The following is a 16,972-nucleotide window of genomic DNA, read 5'->3' on the forward strand; positions in this document are numbered from 1 at the left end:
CTAACCTTGGTCAGGCGTCGATGAAACGGAGTTCGATTAAATGGGCGGACACCGAATAAAGAGCTCGGGGGAAAGTCCGCAAAGACATTTTCGTCCAAAAACAGTGCAATCATAGTTACACAAAGAATCAGTGTTCCCGCTCCTGAACAACGTTACTGTAGAAAGTTCCTCTGGACACAATTACAGTCCGTTTGGCACAAGACACATAAACTGCAGTCACTATATATAAAGCTTATATACTGAGCTTGTATATCCGCCCATTTCATCGAAGGGGACCGTCGAGACTGACCAAGTGTAGGTCAGGCGAGCCTTTTACGCATTTCACACGTTACCGCAAGAAAAAGCGATTCGATGAAACGGCGGCCACCGGTTCGATGAAACGTCCATTTTAAGACAAAATGGCGTTCGATGAAATGTCCCGGCACCACTAAGCTTATATAGTGACGTAAGCTTACGTAGTACACAGCTTATATAGTGACGTAAGCTTACATAATGACTCAAGACATCCTAATACATTCCAGAGGACAGAAGTTGCCGTATGCAGCACAAGTGTTCTGTAACCAAGATGAAACGGCGCGCCCAACCGTTGCACAGTTGACAGATTATTCCAGCAGTGAAAGCTTTCGCGAGACAGGGGGGATTATGCGCGGGGATTATCTCGAGGCCATCGCTTATATCACGGGCTTTACGCAGGACCACACTAACCAGCACGCTATTGCGTTCAACAGTATAAGTGCGCATACACACTCACGCACATACATGCCGCATTATCCTATAGCACCATGCGTAACGACATCTTCCACTGCAGCGGACCGATATATGCCCCATTCGTCTCATTCTTGCACAATGGCTGTGGATATCCGCATTTCCATATTGCCTCTATGACTCACAAAGGACGCCGTTCTTGTGGCATCACTTTCTCCCGCCGTACAGAAAAGGAAGCAGCAAAAATTAGTGGACACGTATTGCGGTCCCTCCTTTTCATTGCATTGTTCCTCAAACGATGAGGCCACAGCTTACCAGCAAGGTTTGTTAATGGGCTGTCCATTGTGTCCCTCACCTCTCCATTGTCTTCCAACAAAGACACTTATGGATACACGAAGGCCAAGGTCACACCTTCGCCTTCGTCGGACGGTAAAACCAACCGCGCAAAGAAGGGGCTTTTACCACTGGGTACACATACTGGGCGCGGGTCGTTTTGGCCGTTCGATGGGAGCGGGAGTCAGTGTCAAGAAATTACAGAGTAATCAGAGTCAAGTAATCGTTAGTCAGGCACACGCAGGAACGGGAGGACCTCGATATTCCCGGTTGCGAAATCCCCGATCTTGAAATTCACGTTCTCGAACCAAAGGAAAATCAAGGAGAATGCTCTATTGCTTCGTAAGATGATATGCCGCGTTTAAAAACACGACCTCACTATATTTAACCACTCAAATTCACGGGTTTTCGATACCTGTCCAAGTCGTTTTAGCGAACGGAAGCCACATTTTAGCAGCCGTTAGGCTTAGCAGGGCGGACGCGACGGAACAGCATGGTGGTTAGTTTATTATTAGGTTAGTCCAAGTTCGGTGTTTGCATTTGGACATCCAGATTAGTCTGAGTTCGCCGTTGGCAGTTTCCCGCGCGCGACTGCGCATTTTATAGTCAGATAACATTTATTTACAGTAGTTTATTTTGCGACGGGGATTTCGATCACTTTATTTCGAGGTACACCCGCAGGAACATGGCCGAATCTGAACGCTTGTGACGAAAAAAAATTGTGGTCGAGAGAGAATATGGCAAACAAGACACATAAACAGGGACCCAAGTTACAATATAAGTTACAGCCGTGTTCTCTGGCAGGACCTGAGCGACTTGTGGTATGCCTCCAAGCTTGACTTCAACTCACAACCATGGTTCGCAGCTTATCAACCGAAGCCGGTGCTCACGAAGTGCGTATCCACTTGGATGCGCGAATATAATGTCACGAAGCTTTACTCAGGTATTTGAATGGCCCTAAAGGCTAACTCATAATGTCGAGCGAAGGACACGCATTACACAGCCCAACAATATACGTATGTGGATGTTCTAGACAATTTATGGGAGACTTACGCCCTTGAAGTCATTCTTTGCTTGCACGCTAGTGCCTTTGAAGCTTATAATACGACGGCAATTATGTGGAAGGTACCTTAGACCCCACTTCTTGGCATGCGTTGCTGCCAGATGATTGTCGTTGTTCTCTGTCTTTTTTCTCTTCTTTCCTTTTTTTTTGCTGTAGACTTCGCACCCTAAGTGGCAGAGTGCGAGACAAAATTGGTGTACAATTACGAAGAACCTCAGTGAGCGGAGCAACAAAAATGAAATTAATGGGGTGAAATAGTTTTCTTATCGGCTTTTATTGCCGTCTGTAGTTTAAGTATTGTACCGCTTTTATTCTCTAAAAGTAATTCGGTGACGATCCATATAATGGACGGATAATATTAAAAGTAGGAACCGATGACTGTCACATTTCTTGTCCCACTCAACCGCGTACAATGTGCAGGTGACGAGAGTGTGGATGCAGTATTATAGGAGCGACACACGTGTGAAAGTTTCGTGTTAATTGAGGTTTATGGGGCACAAATCCAGAAATATATACGTCATTCGTCTCAGCATTTCACGAATAAAGGAAAAAGCTGTAAAGATGCAACAGGTCGTCTCGTATTGTCGATCAGCTCATCGTGTAAAAAGCGGTGACTATACGATCTCAGTAGAGCGTTGCGTTATGTTTGGGTCATTAACGTATGACTTTCTGTCCAGCGACCAGCATTAAACAGGAAAAAGCGCGACAAACATGAGAAGATTCTCATCTGTCTGCACACATTCATCCATGGGCGTACCCAAGATTCATTTCCAGGGGAGGGCAAAGAGCTTCCAGCGCGGCAAAGCATGTAACCAGTTGACACTAGACAATAGGATGACAATCGAAACCTCTGGTATGCAGAGGATCCGGTGAACAAGATTCGGTTTATCATGAAGACATCTCAATGTAAATCTTGACGACCTGTCAAGATTTCCCTGCAGTTTCCCGCACCTTGTGCACTCTCAGAAAAAAAAAAAAAGTAAAAATGGGGAGTAATTGCAGCATCTAGGCTGCAAATGCTCCCATTTTAGCCCCATAACCCCGAAATTTATTCCCCAGTATACTGCAAATTGTCACTGAAGATCGCAAATGGTCTTCTGAATGCGACAGTCTAGGTAAATATGCGCTCTTCGTCAATTTGATGGCATAAGGCTGTATCAGCCAACTTATCAATTTCCCACCCACACAGAGGAAGAAACAGCGCTTCCTTCTTGGCAAATTGTGCCCTATGTATATGTCACAAGATTTTATATCACTCGTTATATCACAGTTTGATTCAAAGTATTTTCATACACGCACACGAATTATATACCTGGGACTCTTGGAACAGAGCGTGAAACGCAGTCTCCACCCCGTGACATTTATTTACTCCCGACAGGGACTTTTTTTTTCTTTTTTTTTTTGTGGCAATGCATTTAGTCCTCAAGAGAAGTAAAATTACTCCTTTTGTTTTTCTTAGAGTGTCCATCTCGGAACGCCTCGCTCTGTGCCGTACAAACACGCAGCACTTTTCATTCCCTTACGAAAGAGCTCGGTCCACGCTCGAACGGCTGGCTCGAATAGGAAGCAATTACAAACAGTGATCCGGCGCTGCTCCGAACGAGCGTAACAGAAGTCCCCAATTCAGCAAGTAACCGATCACGATGTGTGTCAGACTCCGTTTCCAGATGATGTGGGTCGTTGACTGCCAGTCACCTACCCCCGCTCGCTAATACCACAAGCCATCTCTGTGGTGTATATGTATAGGGCACCGTCCCATCTGTGCCCCGGTATGTGGTTAGGGCGTTACATTGTTCCACGTACAGAACGGCGTCCGCGTTAATTGTGCCTCGGAATATGGGACGTGACTGTGAAAAGCCGTGGTCGGCGAGAGTGGTATACCCGCCCTCGAATTCCACACAAGCAGTTTCGAGTGGTACGGCTCTTGCCAGTTTATGTGTCGTATTTTATGTAACACCGGGCTCGGTGGATCACTTGGTAGCGTGCAGAACAGCGTAACCCGCATTTTTATACATGTAACTCGTTCTCTACTTACCCGGGGAACTTCTGGTGGCGTACGATGGCGTATTTATGCGTGCGAAAGCTACGAAAAAATCCTGGAAGCCATACTCAGCGTAAAAAAAATAAATAAACAAAATAAACAAAGCGCGAAAACATCGGCTTCCATGCATTAGAATAGGGCGGTCATGACAGTGCATGGCGGTCTCAGGAGAGTTATGTGCAGGCACCGCTAGGGGCACTACCGATGAGCATTCATGTGGGACATCGTTTGGACTTCAACACCGATAGCTCCCCTAGCGGTACCTGAACACAATCCTCCTGCGTCCGCCATGTTGCCCTATTCTGATGCACGGAGGCCGACGTTTTCGTTGCTCCGTTTATTTTTTAAGCTGAATATGGCTTCCACGATTTTTCTGCAGATTTCGCACGCATAAATGCGCCATCGTGCGCCACCGGAAGTTCGTTAGTTAGGTAGACAGCAAGCTAAGTGCCTAAATGCGGGTTACGTTTTTCCGCATACACCCTGTATAGTGATCCCAATGCTGCGGGTTCGAACGTGGTCGAGGATGCCAGCGACTCAGTGGCACGGTACAAGTTGCTCAGACACGCAACCTTCTGGTAAATTCCGAAATTTCCCTAGTCAACCGAACGATTTCTTTACGGAAATGGGTTCCTCGTGGTCATTGTACTCAGTATAGTACATGAGTATAACACACAAAATAAATTTGCCGAAATTCCCCGCAAATGAGCCCTCGGCTCCGGCTCTTTTTTGTCGCCTCTAGTTTGAAAAGCGCCAAAGTGTGACGTATGTGAAGTATTTCAGCAATTGTCGTTGCGCTACGTGTCTTATCAGGTGCTATACTGAGTAAAATGAACACGAGGAACCCATTTGCGCAAAGAAAACGTCAGGTTGACTTGGGAAATTTCGAAGTTCAATTCAAAAAATTTCCATCAATTGAAATGAAATAAAAATGGTATACCAATATAGGGCAAATGTTCCTGGCAGGAAAAAAAAATCCCTTGGCGGCGTGTCTCTCCGTTGCCACACGTTGTTTACTATGAACTTCTATTATGGTTTGTGGACCGCCATGTATATTTATATAGCGCATGGAATGGGAGACTTCACTGGTGCGCTTGCGTGGACGAATCCTCGAGACACAAGAAACAAAGCAGAAAAGTCTTCGTACAAAATAACTTTCACAGACATTAACCGTACCCATGCTACAGGACTTATCAGGACCCTTTGCAATACAAGGAACGTCTGGCCGATATCGTTTCCTCCTGACATAGCCGCCCGTGGGAGATTGTACACTTCGATTTGCAGGAGCGTCTTATAACCGTAGCGCCATGACAACATACGGCGTCCATTGTCTGCTTTAATAAGCAAAGAGCCCCGTACGAGATGGGTTAAGGGAAGCAATTTCTCAGCGCGCTGACAGCTTGCCGCCCCATCAATCTTCAAACATAAATGCGTGCTGGTAGCAAGTCATGAAACGTCACTCAAACTGCGCGCATCGTCCGAAAAGAAAAAGAAAAGCACCACCATTCTCAGGGAAGAGGTGTACCATTCTAGAACACATGGCTGTCTCCATGCTTGTCAGTCTGAACAGTTCGTGAAACGTGTGCTAAGTTAAATTGCATCTTCTCCCGAATACCACCATCTATTTTTCCCGAAGTAAGATATCGATCTACCATGTTATTAACATGCCCAGTCACCGTGTGCGTTTATGTTGAGCTCTTGCTTTACCTGTGAGAAACAATAGCGCACACTGCCGTATAGATAATCAACGCTAAGCAGTTTTGCGGTGAATATCAAATTACCTAACTCAAATACTATCTATCTATCTATCAAATTTACCTTTTTTTTACTGATATTTGTTGTAGTTTAATGTACCAGCTATATATCCGACTACTGATCCCCGAAGCAAATTCCTTTCGTGTCGAAAATCGCGCGACTACTCTTGATGACAAAACCTTCTTTTTTCTTCAGGTGCATGATCTGGATTACCCCAGTGATAAATACGCAGATATTTTTTTCTGTTCGACCTGCAAGGATTTTCCTCTACCTTCTACACGGTTCTCTACCTTCTTTTCAGGCCGAGCACCGAACGCTTCCTCCGAAAGCCCTCAACAGTCAGCCACTCTCCCAAAGGTATGCACGTCTTCCACGGTAGTCCTTAGACGTCAATACACAATTCGAAATAGGGTTGTCAAGTGAGACGTTCCTTCTCGTTAATTTACAGACCAACGGCACCACGAAAACCACTTGGATGCCTTGGACGAGCAAAGCTATTCCGTTTTCGGGGGTCTTTACCCAGGCGAAGAGACATCGGACAATGGACGACTCCTGCCTTCCCATGGTAATAGGTCTTACCCATCCCTCCATGTTCCTTGAAAGTGTCATTAACTTGGATATGGTGTGTTTGGAAAACGTTATTGATACACCTGCAAGAAACGACCGTCACTTGCGGGAGACCGTTAGTTACGTTTAGGGGTCCGGCGTTTTCGGCATTTATTCCTGGGGCGGGCGTTTTTCGACATTTATATGTTTTTGTCAAATTCTGATATTTTCGGCTTTTTAAAAGGGGTGCGTCAAGAATAGATGCCAAAAAATCGGCAGCTGTAATGACTCGTGGAAAGAGGGCAGCTTAGTAGGAGGACATTGAAAACGCAAAGAATTTCCTCTCCTTGGTTGGAGGGTTCCCCGTGTGAACCTCTTTGACCCACGATAAAAAGTGTTACAAGGGAATATTTTTGTCGGGACAAAAAAACGCAGTCGAAATGAAGGTGCGATCGGAATAGTGGGTGCTTGAAATACATGTAACCGGAACATTTCGTTTTGAAACAGTCGGGAACATTGGAAAATGAATTTAATCGGATTTTGCAGCCGGCTGCGCGCTCCCGGCTCAATTCAGGCAACAGTGTGCAGAACGACGTCACTGGGGTCGGCTGTCCGTCACAAAATGCGGTCCTCCGCCGACTCGCAATCTGCTGCTGAACAGTCGCTATACAGAAACAACAGCGTTCATACTTTCGGTGCCTGACGCCGCCGTCAGCTGAGCGATTGAGAATCTCGCCGGCAATGCTAATTACTTCACCGGAAGGGCCGTTTCAACCGGAAGCTGGCAGTTGGTTTCGAATTCGACGTTTTTGATGTTTTGATTTTAAAAAAAGAAGAGAGAGAAAAAAAAAAGCGAACGAATTTTGTGAGACTTTTTTGTGTGTGTTTTCTTCCTCGAAAGCATATCCAAATGGATATCACGCTAACTTTACGATTCCAGATTCCTCGCGGATTCCTTCCGCAGCGCGGTATTCCCCGCATTCCAGCTGGGAACGAGATGAAGGGAAAAGGAAAAGCAATCGGGTACCGGCATTTTCAGCATGTACCACCGCATGCAAGAGTGTGTAATTCGGAGTTTTTGTAATTCGGAGAACCTGCCTAATTGCCAAAAAAAAATATTCGACGGGTGTTATTCGTAGATTCTGCAGACATACTGTTAAAAAGGTTGGGGCATCTGGACGCTTTTGGTGTGGTATTTTTCCGTCCGAATGAGTTGTTGGAGTCGGTTTATAATACGAGATCTTTTCAAAGTGGGTGAAGTGCTACATCTCGTGTCATTGCAATTTAAGTGTGTCGCATTGCATTCTACCAACATGTATCCTGCTTCAGGCGATGTGGAAGTGTCATAAAATTAGTTTCTAGCTTTGAGAAGTATGACGTCACAATGTGCGAATCTGCCATGTGCCTGGCAGCATTGCTTCCCCAAGGTCACCTTCCGTCGCCAGCTGGCAGTCTTCGAACGTTCGGGGCGAAGAACGGGAAGGAGCGCGCCCTGTCGCTACGAGACAGACGACGCCACAGCTCATATAGTGACGTCATCGACTCTTGATCTCCAAACTGTGACGTTTCGCAGGTTCTTCCGAAAAATCCGTGGAAGCGCGTCAGGCTCACTGACGGCATTTATGTTTTGACGGACACAGCAGGCAGGCAGACAGTCTTTCAGCGTGGTTGATTTGTAATGATTAATGAAGAACAAAGTAAATAGCATTTTTTAGTCCAGAATGGCACTTTAATGAGGAACTACTCGGCAGCATTCATTCCTGATAAATGTTTTGTCTAAACACCCGACTGTACAATGAACAGTCGCACGCGCGTTTATCATGTGCCGCGTTTTCGAAAGACTAGGTCGCGCAGCATGAGAGTCCTCCTGTCCATTCTGCGGCATTTTGTGCTTCGCAAGGTAGATTCGCGAAACGTGAAAAATCGTGTTGTAGTAACCACCACCGTACCGAACACGTTATTACGCCGACAGCTATACTCTACGCAAGACCGATTATCGTGCCGATCGATGTCAAACGCGCTGTGCGTGCGCCTTTAATTACGAGCAACGATTACATCACGCGCGATAAGAGCACAGTTCCGAGATCGATATGGTGAATTCCGCTAGTCGTTTTCGTGCAGCGCAGTGTACTGCAGTGTAGTGTAGTGTAGTGTAGTGTGCCGGTGCAGGTTCGGCCTAGAAACGAACGAAGAGCGAACGGAAGGACCAATACGACAGCTGGGTCAGAGGACGATGGTGTCCCTCCACACACGTAATGCTGTAGACCTCATTCTTGAAAATGAAACACAGAACACTGCTGTCAGGGGAGGGAAGGGAATGAGGAGAGAGGGTGATGTTCGGGGAAACACCGGGATGAGGGAGCAGGTCAGTCTGCTCATGGGTGGTGGTGGCACGGTACACCAAGGGGGGGGGGGGGGGGGGGAGGTAGGGGGGGCAGTCCCTCTTCCTCTGGGATTTCGATAGTCTCGGCGAACTACCCACCGCGGAAAATATGCGAGCATCCGTCAGTGGCCTTCATTGGGATGCTCCCTGTCCCACAGTAACTGCCAGGGTAATTGGCGAAATTACACCAATGTGACTGAACATTGCTGTCAAATCAGTAAAGTGATGATATCAAGCTTTGGGCACATACAGTGAACCCTCGTTAATATGACCCCCGATAATCTGACATACGCGCTTTACGACCATACTCTTGGGGAACAATGCAGTGAGACCTCTGCAAATCCCTCCCGTTAATATGACAATTCCGCATTATGACCAAACTTTTCGGGAACAACCGTGGTCATAATAACGAAGGTTCACTGTATTAGTTTTCATGACGAGGTCAAAGAGTAGATCTAGATGAATGATTGAAAAGTACGTAGTCAAGAATCATTGATCTTGTACCAGCTGTCATTGGCAGCTGAAACATGCCTTGGCCAAAGCAAGTGTTATTTCGTATTCATTAATTTATTATCAAACAACGGGAGAGACCTGTGTGTAAATATGGCCTTCCATTAACAGCGTACACAAGGTGGTCACGAGCTGATAGTTCATGGTGGCACCCCACTTTGCCGTTTAATCATTGATATGCAAGTTTTAAAAGGGTTCTCTGATCGCACATGTTTAACGCACGGTTTGTAGTAGAGTTGTTCAAATATTCAGCACACAAAGCATTACTTCTCTCCCCCAAATGAGGGTGGATTAATGGTGGTTTCGCAGTATGAAATCCCACTCACGTCAATCCTTCCTCTACCCCTACAGGAGCCTGAAAGAATCATCGTCCCTCTGCGCGGCCATGACTTCACCGGTCTGGGCTTCAACATCTGCGGCAACATGAGAGACGGCATCTTTGTCAAGGACGTGCTGAACCGGGGACCTGCCAACGAGTCCGGCATTGTCAAAGCCGGTACGTGTAGCATGTTCGACCAGCTTGGCTTCTACAACCAGGGAGCCGGCTGCTCAGAGCCACCCAGCAACTGTTCAACTGCTAATACATCGGTTGCTGCCTTTTCGCAGGGGACCGGATCGCCAGCGTAACAGTCTCCTTCAACAATATGGTGTACGAAGATGCCCTCACCATCCTCAGTTACGCTTCCCCGTACGACGTCAAGTTAGAGATCGTCAAACCCGGAGAAAAGCGGAGCGGCTTTCCGTCGGTGACCTCTTCTGGCAAGCTTTCCCTCGCTTCCAGGACAAGTGGCAAGAGTCAGAGACTATTTCATCCGTTGTACAGAAGTCAGTCGATCGACGACCTCACACAAATCGGAAAAGACGGTACCGCAACCCCAACGCAGAGCAGCGTTCAGCCGAAGAGGTCTCAGAGCATTGGAGTCGCCACGCAGCTGATGAAGTCTAGTCCGAGAAGTGTGGACATTGGTGGCGGCGACTGTTACGGAAGTCCCAAGAAGGCGAGAGCCGCTTCTTCTACGACGGGGTCGCTGAATGAGAAGGTTCTCACCACAGCCATGCACGACAGCTCGCACGCAAAACCTGTTGTGGTCCCAGAGAGCGTACGCAAAGAGGACATTACAGTACAGACGTCCGCTCAAGTGGAGGACACAGAGGACAAAGTCATTGATGCAGGGGATGTTACTGTCACTAGAGCTAAAGAAGCGCCAAGGGCGAAAGAAAGTGTTGAGACAGAGGTCGAAGAGCCCGTGATAACGCCGACGAGAAAGCCCGTTTCAACACCGAATAAACGAAAAGCTCCAGCGCCTCCTACGCCAAATAACTCGATTAAAACAACCGCGCAGGTTCATCGTATTGATGAGAAACGGGTATGTACTGATGACGGAGAAAGAGATAGAGCCAGAAGTTCCTCTTCGTCATCCTGCTCCAGCAGAGGTGACGACAAACCCACAAGCAACGTGACGACAGTCTCGCTAACGGCAGCTCCCCCTGACGATGACACGGGCAAAGAAAGCAACAACGAAGTTCCCGGCACCACTGGGGAAGAATACGACTCCGCTGCGTCACAGTTCTCAGATGATCATTCGGAAACCGCAAGAGGCAATGAGACGCCAACCAAGAGGAAAGCGTCTTCGACGGGAGACCTGACAGCCATCGAAGATGTCAGCAAGAAGTCACCAACGGTGCTGGAACGTGCGGTTTCCTTAGATTTTAAGAGTGGTGTTCTTCCAGAGGGCAACCTTAACTTTCAGAAGTGCATCATGAAGAAGGACGAAGCACTTTTTCCAGGATACCAACGTCTTAATGGCACCGGACGAGCGAAGACACTGACAGAAGAATCATCGCTGTCTGACTCCGAGTCGGATGATGATAAGCGCAACGGACATTACGAACGCATATACGGCGAGACTCCATCTGGGGAGGACGTTTCCTACGGGAGCTCGATCTCGCCAGTGACCATGAAGTCGCTGTCCACCGTTGAAATGCCAAAGGACACCGTAAGCCCAGGAAGCTTACCTCGCACAATCTTCATCCGCGAAACTGTGGTCGTTGAAACTAAGCCTCGTCCGACCAGCCGTCTGTCTTCCGAAGATGTCGCCATCATCACGCCGGAACCAGAGAGCCCGGAACGCGTCGTATCGCCGAGTTTTTCGTTCGAAATGGAGCAGTCGTCGTTAAACCCGAACATGTCTTCTGGTATCTTCTCCTATTCACCAGATGATGATGATAAGAAAGAGACGACTCCTATCGTGACGTCGACCCCAGCGCATCGCGTTATCACAGTGGAAAGCATTCGCATTCCAAAAGAACAGAATGCAGAATCCTTTCTTGAAAGCAGTAGCGATAAGGAAGTGATTGAAATCACCAAACGGGAACTGGACAATGTCATGCTTTCTCACAAGGACTTCCTGCTAAAGACCGCACAGGCAACAGGCATGTACAGCGGACTTAGCAAGACAGACTCGGGAGGCGAAGCGGACAGCATCAAATTTGAGTCGTGGCACTATACAGATGCGGACAACGGCAGTCCAACAAATGGCACAAATGGGAATAGCAGGTCTTCCTTAAGCCACTATAAGACAGCCGTAGAGGGCAGCACCAGTGGCATCAGCCTAGGAAGCACGCCTCAGAAAATAATATTTCCGGATGTCACAGGATATTCTACCAGGGTGTCGGAAGGGCCCCTAACAACCACCGTTCTTATTTCCACGACAGATCCGTCTACACTCCAGATGCATGCTTCTGAAACTACGGATTCGCCTCCACCCGAACTGTATCGGCCGATCTAGAGTATTCTTGACATTTGAAAAGGAGGCGGAACATGCACCTGTCTCTTGTGTAAATAGCATATTCTGTTGCATTATTTCTTGTAAATACGGGACATTTTCTCGCAGTGGAGTGTGCCTTGTAAAATAGATTCTTGGGTTGGACCATCCCGAATAGCAGTAGTCTTTGGAATACCTACTTAAGTAATTCGGTGACAGCTATGTTTCAAATTGAAAGTTTTTACAGTGTCACCATGTTTCTCAAATAACGCGTATATTTTTTATTGTAGGAACTGAAGCTATTAATCTATTAATACATTGAGTGAGTGCATGCTGCTCAGCAAATTGGCAATGCTTTGCAATGCAACAAGAGCCATAATCGTGTACATTAGACATTTTCAATGTGGACCACGACATTGGAAATATTTCCAATTTCAAACATGGAATGAGTATGTTTGTTATGCACGTGGGATCAAACACAAAATTTATATTTATTGATCAATTATTTCTCTTCTGTAAACTTTGTCCCTGGGAGAGATTAGACGCTCATACTTTCTCATGTTCAAACATGTCACATGTCTGCACAGCGTGACTAAAGTGTTTTAGCTTTGCCAGCTCTTTCACCAAGTCCTTCTGCACCGTTTACAAGGAAAAAAAGGCATAAGGATTTTAAAGAAGATGCGCACAACCAAATGGTTTGCAGTGTTAAGGCATATTTCTGTGCAAAGAAAATCACTGCTACACACTGTACACAAAAGAAGAAAACCATACCACACTCATCTTCTGATCTTGGTGTGACAGCTTGTATTGTACATCTCTAAAATACAGACCCGTCAAGGCTTTAACGCTCCACAGCATCCTGGCTACACATCCTTGCGCCACATCATATCCACCATCTGCATGTCTTCCAAACTCGTTAATGTGCACTACTCCATACTCAATTCCACGTTTGAGACTTTCGCTATTCATTTAACTGTAGCTTTTAATGTACGAGGTAGCAATTCCTGTCCACTGTTTTAACAATGCATCAGGAATGGCAGTAAGTCACTATAGTTCCCGATGGATACACTGCAGCTATTTTTTCCAGGTCCATGCCAGTGCCTTCAAATTTCACTTTGTATAATCATGTTTTGCAATCGTTAAGCCATAACCAAATGTATATTGAATTAGAAAAGGCCTTTTGATGGCTTGCTTTGCATTCGTTGAGAGTGCCCCTGCAAAGCTGGCAGTGATGACAGATGTTGAAATGTTTTATAGTAACCCAGCACTGTTAGGGGCTCGTAAATGCCGGCTTTACGTATGTAGCAAATGGTGAGCAAGTTGCGCGTTTAATGACCGAGTCCATGTTGTGAACTATCTAATGGTGGAAGTGCAATGAAATGTAAATAAAATCATTGTGCTCATAATGTTGTCTAAGTTGTTTACCTAATTAGTACAACTATTTAGTGGAAAGGTATCGTGGAGGAAAACCGAGAAGCACGGACAAAAAGGACAAACACACACAGACCCTCACAGTGGATGAGTACACATAAAATGGGTGACCAATAGGAGGGCGAACTTTTATGTTACTCTCAAGGAACGCCCCCATATGGTCACTTCTTTGCGGTGCTTTCAAACACTCCTGTGGCCCATGATTAGCTTAGTCTGTAATAAATTACGGAGCCCAGTAAAGGGAGAAACAAGAATATGATTTGATAAAGCTCCCTGCTAACAAATATTGCCACCAATCCACCACATGCGCGTTATGTACATACTCGAGATAATAACTCAAACCTCTCCGTACCGACACTCGACAGCAGTTTCGTCATTATTGGAGCACCGTAGATATCCGGGACCGGGGTAGTTAGTAACGCGACGGCGTAGACATGTCGCAGCAAATAAGACTAGGGACAAACACAGAGTAGGGCCCTTCGTTTTCGGGTTTTATGATTTTCCAAATTCGCTGGGAAAAAATTGGGTGCTATTTACACACGAGAATTTGGGGACGAATCGGGCACTACGATCTCTGTTTGATATGTCATTGGGGAATTGTCGGGTGAAAAGAAAGGCATACGAAACAAGCCACTGTCGTGACACTGGGACGAGAAACAAGAATCTTTATATTTCTGCTCGGAACTGGGGCAGTAAATGACCGCGGCATTCAAACACTTACCCAAGCTACACAAAAGCTCGCCTTTCACTCCTGCAGGAGGGGATTATAAAAGGAGGGCAAATAGGTTGTCACAAATAGCTCCCTTTGATATTACGATTCACTTTTCCCGACAGTTTACCTAGAACGACAAGTTGAAGGACCGCAAGGAGGGGGGGGTAACTATTGTGAAAAATCGGGTTTAACCCGAAAACGAAGAACCGTAACAGAGAGGAAGACAGGACACGATGACTGCAATGGGGTAGTTGGTAACGCGCAGTTGGCCAAGGGATCATTTCCCACTGGGTGCTCAGCTTTATGTTTTCGGATGTTATTGACCGTTGTAATTGTACGTAATAAATAAAAACAAAAATAAACGTGATGGCCTAGACATGGTGCAGCAAATAAAACTATACTCGTGTTCAACTTAAGAAAGAAAAAGAAATCTAGTCCGTCAACTACATACGGAGCTGCAATAGCGTGCCAAGAGAATACGGCAGCGCCACCATGCAGCGTAGTGTCATGTGACCAGTCTTAACAGCCAATATGGAAGCAGAGTGAGTATGATGCATTACATAATCTGGCAGAGGAGCAAGCATGTGACCTCTCTGTGTCCAGCCATCCTGTCTAAGTAATGTCTTGAGAGCTGATGGACTAATTTCTTTTCCTTCTTAAGTTGAACACGACTATAGGAACAGACACAGGTAAAAAAAGTTTGAGGAAGGAGCCTCGGAAGGTCATACGAATGATGATGATGTCCTGTGAGGATGAGAGCCTCACCAACTGCAAAATCATGCGCATGTGAAAAACAGAAGATGAACCTCAATGACTAACCAGCATAGTGATGATATCTTGGTGGCCCTCACAAGTCATCAATGACAAAACACAGCAACCAAAGAAATTAGGCAACACACACACAAAAAAAAACATGTAGCACACTATTTCTATTGGCTCATGGATGGCAGCCTTTTTAAAGGTTGCTGACACTTGTGCAAATTCCATCGTATTAATACATTACCACAGTCAGTGGTCCATTTCGGTGTAGTTGTACCCTGCTACTCTGGTTGAGAAGACTTGGAAGTGAGGGACTGGTACCACCTTTGCCAGGTCACTGATCCAGCCTAACCAATACAGTGATGATATCTTGGAGGCCCTTAAAAGCCGTCATGACAAAACGCAGCAACAGAACAAATTATGCAACATGAAAACTACGTACACTTGTTGTACTAGATCATGGCTCGCCAGCGTTCTAAAATGTTGTCCACACTCGTACCAGTACCATCATACCAATACATTACCACAGTCAGTGGTCCACTTTGGTGTAGACATTCCCTGCTGCTCTGGTTGAGAAGACTGCTGTCCTTGATGAAGGTGAGAGACTGCTACCACTTTGGTCAGGCCCGTGATCCAGTTTAGGCAGACCTCTTTCTCTTCCTCTGTTGCATCCAGGGTGTATTAGACTAAACACGGCACTGTGCGACCTGCTCCTACAGACGGGCTGAAAAAAGAAAAAAAAAAAAGATATAACGTGGCATTATAAAACATGCAGGTACGAATACGATATGTTAAGGTACTGTACAAACAGCTCAGTCTAACAAATACGATCATCAATATCCAAGTACCTACACTGTTCCCCTTCAGTTTCGAAAAGGTTATCTTGTCTGGTTTCAAAAACTTATATAGTGTATGTATTCTTAGAAATGCACTGCTTCTGTCGATGCTTCTGGGGCTTGGAAACACGGACAACACAGACATTTCATTGAGTTTGAGGGAAGAGAGAAACGAAAGACAGAACACAGAGCACACAAGCAAATTGATCTGGACAGAACGTGTTCTCTCTTGAGCCTCTCTTTGCTCTCGAGGAAACGGCACCTTATTTGCATCAGCACCAGCAAAGATTGTTTTGTGCAGCTTCCTTGCATTCAACTTTTATGTTCAAAGCAAGAAAGAATAAAAAAAACGGTATTTATATTCTTTTGTCCCTGTTTGTGTCGTCTCTGTATCAATCATGTACAAGCAGCTTTACATTGATCTCTTGCACATGGGTTGACGAAATGGCAAAATGTAGGAGATGTAAAAATGCACTGATTCGAGCAAACAGTCGCACAAAAACACCGAGGAAATTCACCTTTGATGACGCAGACGAATGGATTCCACAATGTCGTCTGCGAAGAGCCGCAAACTCCCGCCAGAAGACAGTCACATGCCATAACATACAAATTGTATAGCTGCAATAAAGCAAAACATCTACGCAGTTCAACAACAATATTTTGCCGTAATATCTAAAAATACATACCACTAGCACGTACTCAAAGTAAACTGCAGCGCTGTCAAGTGATGGCTTTGCACTGTTCCAAAAGCGTTTCACCTGCTTTTGCCTTTTGCTTGCGACAGCCATGTATCTGTGCGATGTGTGTTCCTGCATTAATTGGAGAACCATTTTCATGTGAGCACAACTCCATCAGAGCTGTGAGCTGCACATCGAAATATCATACAATCGATGCAGGTTATGAATACTGAACGTGTTATTTGTCTCACGACCTACTAGTAGGTCGTGATTTGTCTGATTTGTCTATGCAACGTTGTGTTTATCTCCGTCTGCGGCGTCTGCACCATTTCCCCTCTCTGCCACAAGATCCAAACTAATCCAAACCAATCCAAACGACGCTACCGACGCCAAACGCCTTTTACCTATTCCTTTCCCCAGTTTTCTTGACTATTTGTCTAGATCTTCCCTTGTGGT

General features: G+C 45.9%; 1 protein-coding gene and 1 long non-coding RNA gene across 2 annotated transcripts in view; one reads left to right on the forward strand and one right to left on the reverse strand.

Annotated features, from left to right (window-relative positions):
• Nucleotides 1–13,507, forward strand: part of LOC135401324 (uncharacterized) — a 51,445-nt gene extending 37,938 nt beyond the window's left edge. The window contains exons 3-6 of the mRNA XM_064633663.1: nt 6,199–6,254; nt 6,346–6,462; nt 9,688–9,832; nt 9,943–13,507. Of these exons, the coding sequence (XP_064489733.1) occupies nt 6,199–6,254; nt 6,346–6,462; nt 9,688–9,832; nt 9,943–12,125 (2,501 nt within the window). The 3' untranslated portion in view covers nt 12,126–13,507. The remainder of the gene's footprint in view (nt 1–6,198; nt 6,255–6,345; nt 6,463–9,687; nt 9,833–9,942) is intronic.
• Nucleotides 12,574–16,825, reverse strand: LOC135401326 (uncharacterized). Its single transcript, XR_010424786.1, has 3 exons — nt 16,526–16,825; nt 16,358–16,457; nt 12,574–15,727 (listed from the first exon to the last, which is right to left on the reverse strand). It is a non-coding gene; the product is annotated as an uncharacterized LOC135401326 (long non-coding RNA).
• Nucleotides 16,826–16,972: the final 147 nt, after the last annotated feature.

Source organism: Ornithodoros turicata, chromosome 7, assembly GCF_037126465.1.
Source record: "Ornithodoros turicata isolate Travis chromosome 7, ASM3712646v1, whole genome shotgun sequence".
Taxonomy (NCBI): domain Eukaryota; kingdom Metazoa; phylum Arthropoda; class Arachnida; order Ixodida; family Argasidae; genus Ornithodoros; species Ornithodoros turicata.